The sequence below is a fragment of the Columba livia genome, chromosome 10 (genome assembly GCF_036013475.1).
Source record: "Columba livia isolate bColLiv1 breed racing homer chromosome 10, bColLiv1.pat.W.v2, whole genome shotgun sequence".
NCBI classification, from domain to species: domain Eukaryota; kingdom Metazoa; phylum Chordata; class Aves; order Columbiformes; family Columbidae; genus Columba; species Columba livia.
Genome location: NC_088611.1, coordinates 7,614,889 through 7,634,730, shown reverse-complemented (window position 1 = coordinate 7,634,730; position 19,842 = coordinate 7,614,889). Strand labels below are relative to the sequence as shown.

The 19,842-nt window shown below is 41.5% G+C and overlaps 1 protein-coding gene across 5 annotated transcripts in view; it reads right to left on the bottom strand.

The window, feature by feature from the left end:
• Positions 1 to 7,181: 7,181 nt before the first annotated feature.
• The window catches only part of MAPKAPK3 (MAPK activated protein kinase 3), a 108,011-nt gene continuing 95,350 nt past the window's right edge, over positions 7,182 to 19,842 (bottom strand). For 3 of the 5 annotated variants that reach the window (XM_065075247.1, XM_065075245.1, XM_065075246.1), the window contains exons 5-12: positions 18,986 to 19,065; positions 17,188 to 17,314; positions 15,629 to 15,704; positions 15,327 to 15,451; positions 13,174 to 13,259; positions 10,499 to 10,579; positions 9,872 to 9,986; positions 7,182 to 9,002 (exon numbers count right to left, since the gene is read on the bottom strand). In XM_065075247.1, coding sequence (XP_064931319.1) covers positions 8,959 to 9,002; positions 9,872 to 9,986; positions 10,499 to 10,579; positions 13,174 to 13,259; positions 15,327 to 15,451; positions 15,629 to 15,704; positions 17,188 to 17,314; positions 18,986 to 19,065 — 734 coding nt within the window. In that variant the 3' untranslated portion in view covers positions 7,182 to 8,958. The remainder of the gene's footprint in view (positions 9,003 to 9,871; positions 9,987 to 10,498; positions 10,580 to 13,173; positions 13,260 to 15,326; positions 15,452 to 15,628; positions 15,705 to 17,187; positions 17,315 to 18,985; positions 19,066 to 19,842) is intronic. The other 2 variants (XM_065075244.1, XM_005512375.3) reach the window with 1 other exon arrangement.

Genomic DNA, 19,842 nt, shown 5'->3' with positions numbered 1-19,842 from the left:
GTGCTAGTACCTGCTCCCCAACATACGCCTACCGGGACTGGGCTCCCTCTCAGGGACAGGATGATAGGACATGATATGCCAGGCAGCTTCCCACAAAACTAAAGTTTCATACAGAGCTGAGGTACAGATATTGAACAACATGTACAGATGGACAAGCAACTCCACATCCTTTCAGCTGACCTGCTGTGCCTTCTCTGCACCCGTGGAATAACAGGCAATTCCAGCCAGGGCTCTTCCTCACTGCTGTTCTCCTCTTCTCTGGCCTAAGCAATGGCCAGTGGCAGGTGACAGAGACATCAAACCACGCAACGTTCACTGGCAGTGAGAATCTGACTTTAATGATGCTCTGGGAAGAAAAAAAATTGAACCTGACAACAAAAGCTCAGACTGAATTTTTGAGCCTTTGCAGCAGAGCATATATCTCTCTACACATGGAACTATATATTTGATTGTACTTCTGAACTCAAAGCATTTGGGCCATAACACTTGAAATACTTTCATGTGTACTTAACTCGAGAATATATAACTTGAAAGATGTAAGCACACAAAACCACTCTTGACATGGAAATCATCATCATACAAACAGAAGACTAGCACCTTTTTTAAAAAAATCATTTTGGCAGAATGGTATTTCTGATTAATAGAAATTTGAATTAAACTTCTCCTTTCATGTACGCAGTACTTAATTCTAATCAAGCAAGCTCAAGGTTTTCACTTGCCTAGATAGTACTAATTAGATTCTTCCACATTATCACTTCAACATATGCAATCATACACAGTACACAAATATCAATTTTCTTCTTTAACAAATATGAACTTTCAAATATTAACTGGAAGTAATTTTCTGAAGTTGGGAACAAAATATACTGCAAGGGGAAATACGCATCTCTGTAATCCTCCAAAGAAAAATTTCAGGTTTAAAATAAAGGCTTTGAAATTAATCTGATTAGTACAGAACACCACTACCATTTGGGTTTTGTAAAGAAATAAAGTCACTCTTTATATTAGACTGTAGTTATGGAAAAAAGGTTTGATGTGTGTGTGTGCACGCATGTGCGCAAATGACTGCAGATATCCTATGAAAGCCAACAATATCAACAAGCTAAAAGCATCACTTATTACTGAATTCCTGTTAGCCAGGCATGTACTGTTGTAACTTAAGATGACGGAAGCTCCAAGTGAAGGTACCAGATGCGTTATGACACAGTCATGTACTTTTGGAGCTAATGATTGCTTACTAGGTAGTTGTTCCAGGATCCTCGAGGAACAGCTTAAAAACTGACTTTGTGCAGGAATGACAAATTAATCAAGAAAACATTTGGTATCTCTACTGAGCGGCAGCCAAGGTTTGAGCTGGATGCAGAGAATCTATTACGAAACAAGGAGGCAGACCTAGCTGAGTCACTTTCAATCAAGAAATTCAATTCCTTCCTACTTCTCAGATTTAAAATATCCTACAGCAAAAAGCTTCTATAGAATTTTTTTAATGCTTAGGGAAGAAACTGAAATATTGCAGGCAAGTCTCTCTAAAGGAAATACTCATGACTTGCAAGCAGTGTAAAATACATCAAACTAACAAAATTGAGGAGAAGAAAATCAAAGGATTTAAAAGATAACTAGATAACCACCTCATTTTACTCTTTGTAGGTAAATGAAGTGTTCCACACAAAGACTTAAAAGCCAGGATGAGGAAATAAAAGTATTTCTGCTCTAAGTGGCAACTTCTCAGTGAGACAATGTACAACCAACACCAAGAGATTCTGGAATAGCAGTTCTATGACCAAGGACACTACCACAATGCTTTAAAGAGCTGACTGAAAAAAAGCTTAAATTGCATGGGAAAAGGATTTTAAAGAAACAGAATTTCCTAATAAATGTAAACATGTTTATTCTGTATAAAGCAGAGAAAAAGAAGAGGTTAAAACATGCTGTGCAGCAGTCGAAAGGGCCAATGGCTCTGCTCACACCGCTCCGATCCCCCCAGCACCCGGGTATGAGAAATGCCGATGGAGGAAGCGCAGCAGCTCTGGGAGAAGCCTCAGTGAGCCGGGCACAGCGGAGCCGCTCGCCACACCAGGATGGGCCTTCTGTGACCCTGAGGGATGCCCAGCGTCCTTTTGAGTTACCTCTAAAGGAGACACCCATCAGCACTGGAGAGTATACCCACAGCCCACTCTCAAACAGGAAGAAAAAGCATTAAGTTCTAGTTGGGTTCATTTCTTTGCAGAGGTCTTGTATTACCCTCAGAGACATATTCTTCCTACTATAACCCATTGCTTGGAACTTTCCTCCTTACCATTTTACATACAATGTAGTTTCATGTTTCCTGCCATTCCTTGAAAAATCTTCCAATACTTTATGCCACAAGAAGTTCAGAAAGAAAAGAAGAGGTGCTACAACTGTAATTGAGCCAAAAAAGAAAAAACACTGCATCATGGAATCTTAGCCTTGAGACAACTAATTAGATTTGTACTCAAGACAGAAGTCAAACACACGGTGATGAAGTTCAAAATAGAAACGCAAAATGTCTGAAAGCAAAAAAGAAAGTGAACCTCACCTCGACAAGGTTTCTGCAGGCAGAAAGGGAGCTCACTCGGGCAATTTTGGGAGAGCAGAACTTAATCCGCAAAGTGTATTTGTTCAGTTATAAGTTGCTCTAAAAAAAGGGACATTTATTTGATATACTAGCAGCATTTACTTGAAAGTCTCGTTTATAAACATCAAGTTGAGCCTTGGTTTAGACTACCTCAGAAAAAAAAATTGAGTCTGTATTGTATATCTATCTTCAGGGAAACATAATTTCATATTTCTGAATTCAGGAACTGCTCTGGGTTGGAGCAGCAGCCAATATCCTGGCCAGAATTTCCTTCATCGTTACTCAAATGGTAGCATTCTTATTCTAAAAAACCTTAGTCCTCCTCCCCCACCAGTATTTCTCTTCTAACACATTCCATTCTAATTTTAGTCTTTTGAGAAGTTTCTTTTCCAGATCAACCCACTCTTTTTCACATTTAAATAATTTTCCTTTTTTTAACGAGCTCAGCTTTAGCAGGTGTTTCAGTAGCTAAGCAATAAGAAATCTCTTGAGAACATCTTTCATGTTTCCCGAATGGATTAGCCTGGAAGTTTGGGGAGAACAACATTAGGCAAAATAACCTTGTAATTTGATTTCAAAACTGGACTAAATCTCCTAAGACAAAAAAAGACAAAAATACACACCCCCTAAAAGGAAGCACTTACGCTCACTGTTAACAAATAAAGAAGGTGCAGTAAAATTCAACAGAAATAAATTTGGAAGCTTAACATGGAAGAAAATTATGCAACTCCTCCTTTTTTGAATTATTCAGCTTCAGCGCAGCCCCAGGACCAAGAGTCCTAGACGGTTTCCAACCATGGACCAAATAAGTACATTTCAGTGGCTAAAAGTGGAAAAACCCAACATGCTGTCAACACAGCAGAGACTTTACTGGTAATTTGGTCCTGCAGCCCCACACAGCTACAACATGTTTATTATCAGATCTGGAAGCTGAACTAAAGGGAGGGCAAAATACCTGTATTTTATCTTTGAGTACCACCCCTCCTCAGAGAAAAAACAGCCTGGCCCTCCATGTCCTCTCCAGCTATTAGAAAGCTGCCTTTTTCCTCTTCTGGCCCCTGGAAGCTAAGACAACTGCAGTGCACTTCAGCAATTGCTTCTGTTTGCGGCCTCAAGCAGTATGAGGAAACCCACTGGTGATGACGCTTTGTGCCTTTATGCAGCCAGAGCAGACCTATGAGATCCTGGCACCTGATAGATTCATGAGGCAGGAATTTTGAAATAAAGTTAATGCTCTAGGTATCATTCACAAATTTACCAATACAGGTGATCAGCTACCGTCACAGGGTTATCTTTCACATTTCCCTAGAGGGCAGGAACATCCTCCTCCTCCAGTGGTAAAAAAGACTAAAGGAAAGCTGAACCTACCCTGCTATGTCTGTACAGCGGTAGCAGTAAAAAAATAAGTTGGAGTAGAATATAACAGCAGACATTTCTTACCCTATTCTTCAACATATCATCCCCCATTCTACTTCCTTTGCCCCGTTAAATTCTTCTAACCACACAGACTAAAAAAATAAACCTATTTTAAAGCTGTATTTAATACTCAAAAAGCATGTTCTTATCCAGTGCAAAGATTTCAGTGAAACATTTTTTCAGCAAATGTTATTAACTAGCAAATGTTAGATTACTCTAACCTCAGTTTTCCAGATGCGAGATGCATTTAAGTATGTACCTCCAGTAAACTTGCTTGTTAGCCCGCAAGAATTTTTAACTTTCTTTTTTTCTTTTCTTCTTTGCGGTTCAGAGTATGTGTTCTCTGTCTTCCAAGTTCCCTTCCTTGTCTTCATTCTGTTTAGGCTCTCTAAAAGAGAATTAACTATGTTCATTCTCAGCTATGTCAGCTCCACTACTGAGAACAGCCAGGTGAGCAAGGGATATACTGGAACCTAGGAAAAAGGGAATTCTGGTATTTCCACAAAAAAAAACCCAAAACACATACTCTTGGAAGAAGTTCTCCCACGTACAAATTCATTCCCTGCTTGCCATCATTCCCTTTGTCCCTGTGGTTTGTTGGTGTGAAAGGGCACTGACCGTTGAGCTGGGGTGCGTGGGTGTGCCCTCAGGGCAAGTTTTCATCCCATTAAGTACAGCTGAGCTGGCTCCATGGCTGGCTTCAACCTTAGACTAAGCACGCGAATATATCTAAGCAGCTGGACATAGATTAACATCTATTTCCCACCTTTGAACACAGGTTTAAAACAGTACATATGATTAAGTGCAAGTAATTAAAAGCTTCAGTTCTCTCCTCCTCACTAAATCTTCCTTTTCTCAAAAGCGCCTTTGTCTGAACACGGGCAAAATAACGTCTGAATTGAAAAGAGGACGGGAAATTAGATCAAACTGAGTATGTAGCATTCTCATTATCCCTCATGTCAGACAAGTCAGAAACAGTTACATAATTGGGCCTCTAGACCCTAGGCACTGGAGTGTTAAAGAGAGAAAATCCCAGGACTGCATGCTGGCTTTAGACAAATAGAAAAACACAGAAGTGGGCCAAGAGCTTACCATTTACGTTAGTTTTTAATTGTACCATGTCAAAAAAAGGCTCATCATATGGCACATGTTGTCAAAGAGGTATGGACGTATGTAGTGTGATGAATGTAAAAGTGAGGGAGGAAATTTTAGCTGTGCTTGTGTACACACTTGTGTGTGAATCAGAGAAAGTGCACTTACCAGTGAGCAAGAACGTGTGCGTATAAGAGGAGTGCAGTGCAGAGAAATACAAGGGGAGGCAGTGGCCCATAAGCAATTGCTATGAAAAGGAATGGGGGTGGGGAATTGTGCACAGCCCTTTCTTAGCTTCTGCTGTAAAAAATAAATAGACCTTTTAATCTGTGTTCTCCTTGAAGCCTTCTCTATTGACCATTCATTTCTTCTTTCCCTTCTCAGCTCTTTACCTCCTCTATATGGCTGATGAATATGCAAATGCATAATCAGTTCTATAATAGCCTATCCTTTCTAAAAACAGGCTATAAATTTGGGTCCTAAGCAGCAGGTTCTAAAGAGACTATTATACTATATTGCTGGGGGAAGTGACAAGACCAAATACCACCACTAGCACACCAGAGTTCTTTATAATGTGTGTGAATGCAGCTAAAAAGCGGGTCCTTCTTACAACAGAGCTGGCAGCCAGAAAGGACGAAGATCTTCTGCAAAACGTACACACGAATCTCGTCAGAGGCTCCTGCAGGGCACAGCACACGTGCTAGCAACAGGCAGTGCTCCCTGCGGGCCTTGGCAAGAACGTCGGTGTGACACAGCCCCTGCGATCCCGCAGGTTTCGGCTGGAATGACCGCAGCTCCGGGGAGAGCCCAGCGTCCCTGATGCAGCCCAGCAGCTGCAGGCGCCGTGCGGCCAGGAGGGGGCGCCGCGGCGCCGGGGCCAAAGAGCGCCTATAGAAGTGATGTATGTGTCCCTATAGGCACACCGGCACTGCTGGGGAAAGGCTGCACCCTGGAGAGCGGTGACAAGCACAGCCCCCAAACCTGGTCCCCGGCAGATTCTGAGAACTCTGGCTGACTCCAACACGATTCAAAGCAGACGAGGGCTCTCGGGATGGTGCGTGAGGGTCGGTACACACGATGGCTGCTTCCCAGCTCCCAAGGAGCTGCCTCCTTGCTTCTGTAAAATAAGCACCAACACTTCCAAATAATACTTGCGTACACCTCCATGTCTGCCAGTTTGAGCCCCTCCTTGGGTTCCTACCGGGCTTTACGGTTCTCCTGGATGTCATCACTGCGGGCTAGATCACAACAACTGTTAGTCCAAATGGAACCAGATGGTGTTGTCCTACTATACAGGGCCTGAAAGCTGAAGGTGCTGTGGCCAAGTGCATCAGTTCATCACTCCAGTGTGGTAAAGCCTGGAACCCCACAGGAAGGAATCAAGTCCCAATGTGCTTTACAGTTCCCCACAGAAAACAGCTCAGAACAGGTACATGTCTCCAGGCTCCAGACTGAACAGACAAGCAAGAAGGCACCAGCTACAAATTAAGAGCTCCTGCTCAAACTTCAGGCAAGACAGAAGCAAAAATGTGAACTGCAATAGTTTCAATATCAACCCAGCCAAGGCAGCCAGGACATCACCACATTGTACACAGGTGGGAGCATGTATAATATCACCATGATGGGACACAGAGATGGGAAGGTAGGAGTGACGTACACAGCACCCTCAAAAAATTTGAATAAAGAGACAAAAACTTGGATTTAGTTCTAATCCCAACTGTTGCACCCTGAACACATCACAGCTCTTCATTAGCTGTATTATCATTTACAGGTAGTGAATAATACTTTTGTAATTCATAGGCATAATAAGATCAAATAAATATATACAAGACACCCTATAATCCTAGAGATACCTAGATAAACATGAAATAATTTAAAAATACTGACGTCAAAGAAACTGACGTTTAAAAACAAACCCTTGGAATCTTAGAAAATGCTTCAAGTTGTGTAGCCTTTGAATGTAGATATCACTGAACGTTTTCCTTCTCCCTTTTCTCATCACCTTCAACACAGAAGTACCTTGCAAAGCAATACAAACTCTGCAACACCTCAACAAAATCAGGGATGACCAGAGGAATGTTATAACATTGATTTATTAAAATCAGTAGAAAACCCTAGGACCAGTTCACAAAGAACAGAGGTCTCATCCAATACTATGGAGAAGGGGAACAGGGCTCCCCAGACAAGGCCCAAAACCTAGAGCTGATCTTTGCTAGAGATAACAAGGACGGTTCGGGTCCTCTCTGGAGAGCCTTGCTTTCCTTTTTGTCTTTTAACATTCTTCTGAGCCTGTTAACACACCAGCAATGTGTGCCTACCACAAAGTCATTTTTGCCTGCATCACTGGAAGCACATAATTTTCATCCTAGACTCTGATAATACTTTCTCAAATATTTGATTCACCTCAACTAATCAAAAACAATATAGAACAAAACCAAACAAACCCCAAAATACGGTGAGAGAAAATATTTTGATTGCAAAGGAAAACAAATTAGCAAACCAAGGCTAGGATCCCATTAAACAGAAATTCAAACAGGAAAAAAAAAAACACCACAATGGTTGGATATACTTATAGGTAATCTCCCTTTGGGGGTGAAAATCTTTGGATCCAGAAACACTGACAGAACACCGCAAATAAAACAGCATCTTCTCCCTCCCGGACTCCAGGGAACAATCCAACCCCAGCACACCAAAATGTGCTGTGAACAGCACATCTCAGGCATGAGATCTGGAGATAGTTACCAGAAAGGATGCTGGCAGACACCGGGGTCCATTCCGAGAATACGCGCTTGCCACTTCTTCCTGAACTTCAGAAGTCTCTCTTCTAGAGCAGTCTCTTGTATACAACTGCATGGCCAGTTGCACACCCTAGATGTTGTGAATCCAAGAGGAACAGCAATATTCTCTGCAGGATGCTTTCAACTAACTAAATCCTTATTAAAACTCTTCACATAAAGCACCATTTAAACTAAAAACATTACAAGAGAGGGATGTGACAGTGGCATAGACACAATATAATGGTTACAGTTTAGAAAATTTACATGTTATCAATAAGAATCCAGAACAACCCAAATCTTCACATAGGACTACATGAAGGCTTTATGAAAATGGAAAGGTATGGATGATTTTTCCTGTAATAGGAATAACCGTTTACTCTTCAGGTGATATTCTGTAACTATAGGAGGTAAGTTTGGAAATATTGACTATTCTTACCAGTTCTAACATGAAATGCTGTCCCGATGCATCCAAAATAGACATGCACCTGTGCTACTCGTATAAAGAGCAGTGACATTTTTCTCCTTTCTCAGTACTCATGTTTGAACTAATAAAACACTCCTAGCAGAACACCTGGCATATTTTCTACTCCCAAGTTTAAAATGGTACAGAAGTTACTCTTGTAGATGGCTGTAAAAGCCTCAGTGCATTAGTATGCCGAGACTGCCGCCTGTTCTCTCCCTTCCTCCGACACAGCTAAAGCCAAAACAAAAACCCGTAACACTTCTAGTATTACTGTACTTTCCCTAGCGATATGCAACAGAATCATGCCATATACATTAGCCTTTAAAAACAAAGCCCTGATTCAAGTTATAAAAATGTAATCTTTCACACTGCTCCCTCTTTGCAGCATAGCTTCTTCACGGTCTCATTGCCTTTGTGGTAGGGACAGGGTTGATCATACTGATTTTAAATTGCTCATTTTAACTTTTACCCTCTACCCACAGGTCCTTGGCTTCTCTTCTCATTGGTTATTGCACCCTGGGGCTGCAGAAGAGGTGCCTGCCTGCTTCTGCTTCTTGCGGCGTTTGTTCAGGAGGCGGTTGCTGGATGTTTTCAAGTCTTTAATTTTCACTTGATCATAGTCCACCCTCATGGTAGCCAAAGCGCTGGTCATCTCCTCCTGAAAACAAGGAAGCAATTTACCAAAAACCCTGAGACAGAATGCACACAGCCACCCCACTCTCTAGCCTGGAGATGAACGTATAGAAAGGAACCCTCTGCTACGCTGTGGCCAGAAATAGCCGAGCCCTTTCTGTTGCACTGGACTATGACTAAAGGCTTCGTTCTACTCACAGACTCATTCAGGAGGAACTATTCACAGAGTGTTTCCAACGTGGGCATGCAGGACCACACTCCACTGGCCTAAATTCCACCACATCCCTATGTCCAGCATGTCTTGCTGGCTGGCCCTGGGCCTTCAACAGCTCCCTCGCCCGGGCTCCTGACACTCGGCTGAGCACACTGCCTTCCTTGCTCCGGGACCAACTATGGCAGCAGGAACCAGCACAGAATCCACCCAAAGTTGGTTTAAAAATATGTGCTTCAAATTCACATGCTTCCTTAGTAACATTTATATGCAGGCAAATTTTGAACTTTTTAATAATGCTATGAGCAAAAAAATTGCTCAAGTAAATGAATGTCTATGCATTTAGTTCAGGAAATGAAAAATTATTAAATATTATGGGAATGCCAGTGGCCCAAGGGAATACCTCTGGGACCTATACAAAGCACAAGCATAAGAAGTTCTCAGAAACATGGAAGTGAAGAATGCCAAGTGAAACTATCTGTTTGATCTCTTTGACTCAGGAAGCAAATGTTGCCTAGATTCTACAAAATTTTTATCATTAAATAGTACAACAGCTGAGACTGTACATCAGTAACTTAAATCAGTAATCAGCAAAACACACTAAAGGAATGCTGCAATTATCAAAATGCCACATGTTGCAAGTGCAAAAAAAAAATTGGAATTAATTGTAAAAGCATGCCAACCTGATAAAGGCCAGCAGGAATGAGTTAAGGCTTGCAAACAACTTTTAGTCTGCCCTATAGTTTCACTTTGCAGGAAGCATTCAACTGTCATCAGTACGAACAGTAGGTGAGGCACCTGGTTAGATTAAGGGAAAGACAGATACATTTTTATCTCCCACTGCCAAATGTCACAACAAGACAAGGCTAAAACCACTTAATGTTGTTTTACAATAGAAGAACAGAGTAGAAAACCAGAATGCAGCTCAACCCTCCCACCCCATCCCCCTACTTTTTAATCAAATTCTTCACTTCACTATAATGAACGTCAAGTTCCCTCAGCGCTGTCCCTTCTCCTCTGGTTACATGCAGCGGCTCAGCAGGAAGCATCATTAACAACTTTGATCATAAACATCATCTATGCTGGTATCTGGCACAGCTGTATGGCTTTTGGATGACGCTCAATAGCATTCTTCTTTCTTAAACACATACACTACTGTTCTAACCGGGACTGTTTATGCTTCCCTTGTTTAACATGCTTGTATTCAAAATAGCCATAATCTCCAAGGAAATACATATATGCAGAGAAAACAGCCCATTTAATCTCTTATCAGATTTGATTTAAAGAAATCTGAACTATGATTGACTCACTTTAACTTCATCCCAGTGGTCTTTATCTTCTTGCAGGACCCGAGCAGTATGAAGAGGAGTCGGTGGCACTGACATTGACCTCTGAGAAAAGGCAAAAATAGCAAAAGACATGTTCTGCAAAACCACATTTGGGAAGTGACTGCTTGCTCTTGTATGTATATGGAGGGCATAAAACTTTATCTAATGTCCTTTGGTGGCCCTCATTATTTGTGCTTCCAGGCACTCCACAAGCTAATCCATGTGTGAGCTTGAAGATGCTCACGTGACAGCGGATTTAAATAATAAAATCAGTGCTGAGTTTCTTTCACTCTGTTCCCTTCCAGTGCAAACAATAATCCCATGCTGGATAAATTTGTGTGTACATTTTAGATTTGAACTGTCATTGCTCTGTTCATTAGTCTGTGTATTATAGTGGTTAATTTGACTTTTATCTTCTAGGATTTGATGTAGGAGAAATTTTCTTGTAAATAATCATTAACTGAGATTACCGTTTATCAGATTGTTCAGAAGACAGTGCATTGCTTGAGATTTTCTTCTATATAAAACAGAGATCTTGCCATGAAAGATCAGTAGGTATTTTAAATCAGAATAAGGTACAACTTCTAAAGCACAAAGCACAGTTCCTTTGCTAAATTCAGCAAGAATCATGATATTCCTTGCCAATTCACAGCCCAAGCTATACTTTCATTTGGATATTCTACCTTCCTTAGGCTTTCTATCCAAACTTGCTGTCTGCTGTGGCATCTGACACCAGACATGGCTGCATGGCAACAAAGTCTAAGGAGATGCCTGTGTATGTCATTGTAAAATACGCATTACAATGGAAGCAGTGCTCATACCCCACGGAGCTAACAGCACCACTGCAGTGGTTACAGCAGCAGAAATCATGACTCCTGCATCCTCTGGAAAAGGACATACACTGGCCAGGGTATAGTTTTACCAAGTACAACTGGGAGGAGAGAAATGGAAAACCAGCAGACTGGTTTTAGTGCTGTCCTTGAACAGATGTTGAAGGTGCCCTCCTATCTGATGTGAGCTACTTCCTGTTAAATACATCTTATCTTCAATCTAACTAGAGGATTATGTGCTCCACCTAAACTGATATTTTTTGCATAGTCCACAATAATACATCTGCCATCCACCTAATAAAGAAGAAAAAAGAAAAAAGCAGAGAGACAAACGCCCTCCTCCGCTGCTTCTGAGACATCTCCTCTTCTCACTTAAGAATTTACAAAAAGAAAAGGAAGAACATAGACATTCACTATGTTGGTCTCTCCCTCTGCCTCATGGGAACAATAGGTTCAGCAGAAAAAAATGCCGATCTGCAGCTCCTAGAGCATTCTTCCAGGAACAGTATTCTCACACGGCTCTTTGGTGCAGCAGAGTCTATAGATCTTGTCTCTAATCTCCTCCTTATTAATTGGTTATATGCACATTTCAAGTACCATGTATCGCTCTAGGTGGCAGCTTCCTTAGCTATTAGGCACTCATTCTGTGAAATTCATCACCTGCTGACTCCTGGAACACCTCCTTCTTGGGTCTTCACACACTTAAAGCTGGAAGTATTTATTCTGAGCAGTGACTACATTTTTATTTGGTTAAAAAAAAGACTTAAAGACATTGTCTAGGTTCTGTCCCAGTTTTACAGATTCTTTGTAACCTTAATTTATCAGCTTTCCGAACTCTAAATGAAGACACCTATCTACTTCACCTGGAAATTATACAGCTACATTTCTACACGATTTTGAGGGCTTTCAAATCTCCAAACAGGCATTACAGAAATGCTGACTACTAGTCATGGCTCTGTTTCTGCTCCTTCCTCTGAGGCTCAGCATAGACAGAGAAAGCACTATGGGAGAAAAGGGCATTCTACAGTACACGTTCCTGGCTGGTGATTTTTTGGGCAGCAAAAAAACCAAGACTGGTATTTTAGTCACAAATGCGAGAAGTATAATCAACTGAGTGACACCTGCAGAGCAGAGATGATACCCTGAAACTCAGCCTGATAACTCCTGGGATTCTTGTCTCTTGTTTGAAATAATTAATACTGTATTATTAGAGTATTTTTTTCTTTTTCCTCAAAAATATTTTTTAAGGAAAAGTAAATTTAACCAACTTATAGAATGAAACCTGAACTGGGGCCATTAATAACTTTGTGCACGAGCCTATCTGGGAACATCTCACAGGGCACTAAAGGGAGACCCTTGCTCCTCCCTCATGCATTTCCAAACTCTGCCAAGGATGAGAATTCCCACTAAGCACAGCGCTGTGTTCACACTGACACAGCTATGCACATTGGTGCCCGAGACCACTAATAATAGATCTCTTTAAATCCTGTACTGACGAAGTAAGTACATACAGATTATTTTTATATTTTTAAAGAGAGTAACATATGCATATGGTGCAGAGTCAACAGTGACTGCCAGCTCACAGAAGATATAGATACATTCGGCTTTTGCTTCCAAGGACACTATTGTGGGTGTCTCTCTTGGTGTGTCCTCTGGTAACACCAAGAAGAATTGTGGTACTACAGGCAGCTGACCCACTGCAGAGGGCACAGTAGGTTAATTAAGTTATTAACAGTAATCATCATCCTTCTCTTGCTGTGCTATGTGGAGCTATGTGTAAATTCTACATGCAAGAATTCACCTTGTGAAAAGAGATATGAAACTCACATTAATCCAGGGGTGATTCATAAATTGAGAAACTGTCATCCTCTCTGTTGGGTCAGTCTTCAGTAAATGGCGAATCAGCTGTTTGGCTGAAAAACAGGACCAACACGGCATGTTGTAGTCTACTACTGTATTCCCAAATAGCTTTGAGAACACAAAGACCTGCTGAACGAAGAAAGGTAATTTTGCAGGACTCAAAGCACCTCCCTGTTGCTGTCACCATGTTAAGAAGTCAGGTACAGTGGGGTAGGTTATTACGTTTAAAGAGGCAGAACATGAAAACACCCGAAACAAGAGGTAAGAAGGAAAGACAAAGGACTTGGGATTCCAGCTATGCTGTCTACATCCTCAAACCAACTGTTCTCAGAGCAAGAACTTGCAGATGAGGAAACAGAACAGAAAGCTGCCAAGCGGCCTGTCTGAAAGATGGCGACAAGCTTGGCATTATGGGCTGAATGAATGCATAAGCTGATGTTTTGAGAAATGATAGAAGACAAAAACTAGCACAGGTTGCAGAAAAAAAAAAAAAAAACAACAAGAAACTTTCATTTGACAATGGAGAGGCCACTGAAAGGACAACAAAGTCAAGGAAATCAGTTGCACTTTGCAGCAGCTTTCTGTGAACATGGTATCTGCCCAAGCAAGAGTACTAAGTAACGGAGACATGAGATGAAGAAAGTCTAAACAAGAGTTCCATGAATGCAGGCAGACAGACAGGAAACACTACATGTAAAGGACATTATTTAGAAAGACTTACACATTTTTTGGGGGCGGGGGGGAGAATATAGAAAAAATTTTGAATAAGAGTTCTCTTTTAGAAACTTCAAATGCAAGATGACTAAATGATTGTAAGCAGCTGCCAGAGGTACAAGTTGAGATTTCAGTTTGTTGAGGGAGGCTGCAAAGGAGGCTTACAAAAGAAATTATCTGGAGTGTAAAATGTACAAGGAATCACAAGGAGGGGACCACATAAAGAACCTGTTCAGGTGATTACAGGAAGATGGAGGGGAATTTAAAGGAAGCCTCCATAGATGGTGCAATTACAGAATACTTAGATAAAGAAAACCATGACAAGAACAAAGGAGGGCAAAAAGAAGCAGTCTGCTGAAGGTGCCTGATCAGCCTAAAAGAATACACTTGAACTAGTTCATTTAATAGGTTCAAAGGTAGAGGGCACCTATCTTCCTTCAGGTAAGCATTCAGAAACCCTACAAATTTTCCAAGCACATGTGCCCTCACCAAGCTCCCCCAACTTTTAATAACTGCTGTAATATGAACAAGACCGAAGGCAGACAAAATATGAAGCCAGAAACCCATAAGTAAAACATCTTCCTTATTAATGTTCAAGAGTCTGTGCTGCACAGGCAGCTATGAGATCCAGTGAGGGGTTAAAATGCCACAGATCACAGTAATATCCAACGATAATTTGTTATTGCTAAACAGCAGACAACAATGGGATACTGGCAACCGCAATATAAAAGGCTAGTTGGAAAAAAATTAAAAAGCATGTGGCCAGAGGCTGCTGACCTTTCTCTCTAATATGACGGGCAGGTGAGGCTTCCAGCTTATGAGACTGTCAGAACACGAGGGAATCAAAACCATCCACTGTCACAACACTGGTTTGAGCCCGTTCAGGTCACAGTTGAACAGCAGCAGCTTTTGGTCAATGACTTATAGAAAATAAATTGTTGACCTTGATTTAAGTGGTGGCTGTCAAGTTCCCCCATCACAAAGAGCAAGCATGAACAGTCGCCATCCGTGCTGGCTGCAGCACCAAGGAGGGCAAAGACTGAACGAGTTCTTAAGACAGAGTTTGCCTTTCTTCCAACTCAGCTTGCGTTGCCGCTGTCCCGGCAGCCTCCTTTCTCCGGATTAAAGACTTTTGTTTCTGGAGGGTTTAAACTTGGCATTCACTAGCACTAGTTGGAATTTGAAAGAAAGTTTTCAGTAGTCCTTTACTTTCTGTAGTACTTAGGTTGCTGGGTAGTGTCTGAGTTTCAAGTTGTTCTCTGTATCACAGTACAAAAAATAATTTAAATTCTAAAAAAAAAATAAAAAAAGGAAAATAAGGCATGACAGGCTTTCAAAAGTCTCTTATAAGCACTCTACCACTGCACACCATGCACACACTCATCAGTAGCAGTGAGCATTGTTACCTTCCTCTGATACTTCAGCCCACTCTGGATTGGGAAACCCATACTGCCCCATCCGAATTCTTCTCTTCATCCCTGGAGAAATGGCTTGACCAGTGTTTGAGTAGAATGGAGGGAACCCACACAGGCTGTTAAGAGCAGACAAAATATCTCTTATAACTAGGAAAGGCCTTTCATCTCTTAAAAAGTCCCATACAAACTTACACTCTTCTGCAAGTTACATGATCCTACTGACTAATTATTTCTAAGTGCAGATTTAATAAGATGCGTCCTTTTTCTGTTCAAGCCTCTTTCCAAATACTTACAGAATATATGTGATGACACCCAACGACCACATGTCGCATGATTTGTCATACTTCTCAGGACCAAGGACTTCTGGGGCTGATGAAAATTAAAACCAGAAATCAGCAGAGTACCAGGTATTCCTTTCATCTCCAAGCAGCACACTTCAACAACAAATATCGGAGACATTAAAAAAATGCAACTCACTGCAGGAACTGGGTAGTATTTTCTATTGACAAGTTCCTAAACACAACTAATGTGGCTTTAAGAAAGGAGCTGGCGAAATGCCCTACTGTTCACCTTAATGTCTCTCTGCTCAAGAGTGTACTAAGATTATCAAAAAGCAGGAGGAGCTACAGCTAAATGTGTACAGGGAGACACTGCACTGAAAGAGGCAGGAGTATAGTATGTTCCAGAAATCAGAACAGAAAGGACCTACTTGAGCTGTGATAAAATTTTGATCAGTACCTGGGTAGAGTGTGTTTAGCTCCAGCAACTACAGAGCGATGTATTTTCCTTTGGCCTCCAGAGCATTACATTTTTTCACTAAGTAACAAAATTATAGAGAGATACATTTAGAAGAGACTTTTTCACCCTGCCCCGGGGCAGGTAGCTTTATTTTTGTAAGGAAAATTATTCTCTAAGCATATGAGCAATCATGCTGGCTTATAAAAAGGTGTTGAGAAGGGAAATGTCGGCCTGTTTATATACAAATATAAAGGCATAAAAACATATATGCCTAAATTCCTTAACATTTGATCGCTTATTCCAGCTTACAAAAATATAGAAGAAATCATCAGAAAAAAAGAAAAAACCCTCTATCGTAACTCTCTGCTAACAACAAATAACAGTATCTTTCAATAGAAAAAAACCTGTAAAAACGTACATCATAGAAGACAATTAGTTCTTCCAAAAAAGTAAGCCCTTTTTTCTCCAAAGAAATTCCAAGCACAGACTGCCTCAAGTCAGACCATATGGTGAATGACTATTAGCCCAAAGACCAAAAGGGATATACGCTAAAATAAGTGCATAAAGGACAGTCTACTATGGCATTCATTGCACTGTGCTCCGCCTGTGGACAAAATGCAGGCACAAATTCAGCTGTGATGAAGTCACATTTATGTTTTATTACTAATTCCTCTATTTGCCAGCTTTAAGAAGCTTTGTAGCTGCGGTGACACTACCCTTGTTCTCTTATTGCATTAGTTAAGCTAAGGGAAGTTTTGCAAGGAAACACCCAAATAATCATGAAGCTGCATTCAAATTATGGCTTTTATTGCATCATTCAGAGGAAACATCAGGATTACTTCAAGTGTAATCAGAAGCAACATGTTCTCTCTCCTTGATCCTCATTTGCATCCCCTGTTAAGGCTGTTTCTTCTGCAACCAAAGACAAAAGCAGGAGCACTGAACTGTACCAGAACCAGACTAGTTCTGGGTTGGATGCCAGTTTAAGTTCTGCAGGCTACCTCTTTGCATTACACCCACAATAGAAGATTTCCCATCTGTTCCTACCATCCACAGGCCCATTATAAGAAGGATGAAAGACTGAAACACAAGAAATGCATCTTGGACAACTTACCCACATAATAAGGAGTGTAACAGGGGGTCTGCAGCGCATTTTGTACAGTGGTTTCTTTGGCAAAGCCGAAGTCTGTGAGTTTGAGTACAGTATCCTTCTCTTTAGAGGTGTAAAGCAAGTTTTCAGGCTGAAAGACCACCAAGAGAAAGGATAAAGTGGATAATAAAGCAATGTCTCTAATGAGCTGAAAGGTCACGCCATTCATATTTGCCTGGATCACCACTAACATCTGAGTCTTCCTAGTTCTCTCACATCCCCATCATGCCATGCAGAACATTCCCCCCCCAGCGTTTTTGCCCAGACTAAGGATCAAAATCTTTCTCAACATGGTGGTTAAGAGAGGAAATCACAAGACTCTCATCAGGTGCACTGGGTGTCAAGTCTGGCTTCTTGAACCTCTCTCTAGTCCACTGCACTTACTGGGCTTGTTCTGCGTGCTCAACACTCTGTTCAGGTAGCTGAGGTGGAAGACAAGAGGAGTCACCAGCTCCAGCCTCCATGAGCTGACAAAAGTCCAGCAGAATTAACTGATACAGACACAGTCCCCTCTCTGCTCCCCACCTCTGTCTCCTGAAACCCGAGTTCATTCCACTCTTGCTCCACACTCCACGAAGGCTCTCCAAAACCAGAAGTGGCACAGAGGGAAGTACAAGCTCTTGTGCACAGGGACAACGGCAGAATCTGCAATTATTTAAACACGTTTTCCCATTTCTCAGTCCTAAGGAAGCTATGCCTTCTCTCATGCCAGAGTTAGGGGACATACAGAAGAAATGACTTGAAAGAAAACAGGGTTTAGGATCTATTAAGCAATTTGAACTATTTCTATGTTGGTTCACTGAGTGTGTGTAGGTGGTGTTTGGGGCTAAGTGCTTCAGTATCTGTGCTGATGATAGGCATCGGCACACAGCTCCACAAAAGTGAATAGATTTTTAGTCTCTGAACTGTTAAGTCATTCTCCAGTTCCTACCTAAAGAACCCTCAAGCATCAGTGATACCAAGCAATGGCAGTTTTCCCTCCAGCCAACCACACAAAAGCATCTGTAGAAAATTCACAAGCTCAGAGTTGCAGAATCAATCAGACGCCTCAGTCTGTCATTACGTGACCTGCTCTCCCCACACTCTGTCGCTGCCATATGGCTGTGCCAGAAATGCCTCGGTGCAGCTACCTTGTCTCTCCTTGTGCTGTATGCTTTACAGAAGGAAAACAAAATACAATACTACAAACCCTGTCAAATCTCTACAACAAGATTTGGGTACAGACTTTACCTAATAAAACACACTGTAGTAACTGAGAGCTTCCCATTTTCCCAAATGTTTACATATACCATTGAAGTGGATTAGATGCATGGAATTCCCATATATGCAGTTTCTCCTGTTTCTGATGGGGAGTTTGGTGGTGGTGGTTTTGTTTTTTAGGCAATTATGATTGTGAAATCATCTAATATCTGGCAACGACTGTACTTAGAGGTATAGCATCTAGTACAAGTTCAGTTCAGGCAGTGTTATTTTCCTGTTAATTAACTGGATTGCAAGCTGGTAGTACCTCTTTAATTAACCATCTGACTATCACCAGATTCTTCTGCATTTCATACACAACTGGAAGTCATTAGGACACATTAATATTCTGCTGTATGACTAGTTGCAAACTAGTTGTGAACAGCTCCTTCCTCACACTAGCAGAGGAATAGGAACACTTTGACCATCTGATTGTACTCCTAGTTCTATTTAAACCACCACCGCCCATATTTTTTTCTGCTTTATGCTGGTTTTACCCTGCCCACACACCTTCAGGCCTCACCTTGACATCTCTATGGGCAATGTTCATTGAATGCAGATACTGGATGGCTGTTCCGATGTCTCTCATTATCTCAGCAGCCTCTAAATACAATTTGAAAGAAAGGTCACATTAACATTCCCACTGTAACTCAGGGACATGCTTGGGAATGCTTATGACTTACAAACAGCTTGCTGGAATACAGGGCTAGCGTCAAGACTAGAAAACCTAAAATTAGCCCTAACAGCTGTGTTTTGGTTTTGCAGGCAACCATACCCCTCAATTCCCCGGCTGCTCAGCCCTCCTCCTGAGCAGGCACTGCAGCTCAGTGGTTCAGACTCCTGCTCTTTATGAGCTTGTAAAATTGTGCTTTAACTTGCTCACCAGAAAAGCAGTAAGAACAGAGCAGGTACACAAGCAACATGCAAGACTGTGGAGAAAGGGGCCCCAAGCGAGACATTTCCCTGACTGTCCAGGACGTGTCCTTGATTGTCTGAGACGGAAGTTTAACTTTCAGCTTCCAGTTCAGGGGCAAGGGGAGGATCTAACAGATTTTCTAAAAATAGAGCAACATAACCATATAGTAATTTTAGGATAGGTCACATCTTCATTCTCCATCTTCCTCAGGAGAAAAAAAAAATTAACAGTTCTATTCTGCAAAGTCCAAACTGCCACCTTTGAAACAATACATTTCTAAAATTTAACGTAACCCCAATAGGAAATTGTAGTGGTTGGTGAGCTGCCTTGCAACAGGAGTACTCCTGAAGTCTGGAAGGGGTTTCAGAGCAAGGAGTGACATTCCCATTGTACCAAGTGAGCATCATTTTACATCTCCATTGACAATGAAACAGAATTAGTGACTTCAACCTGACCCTCTGCTT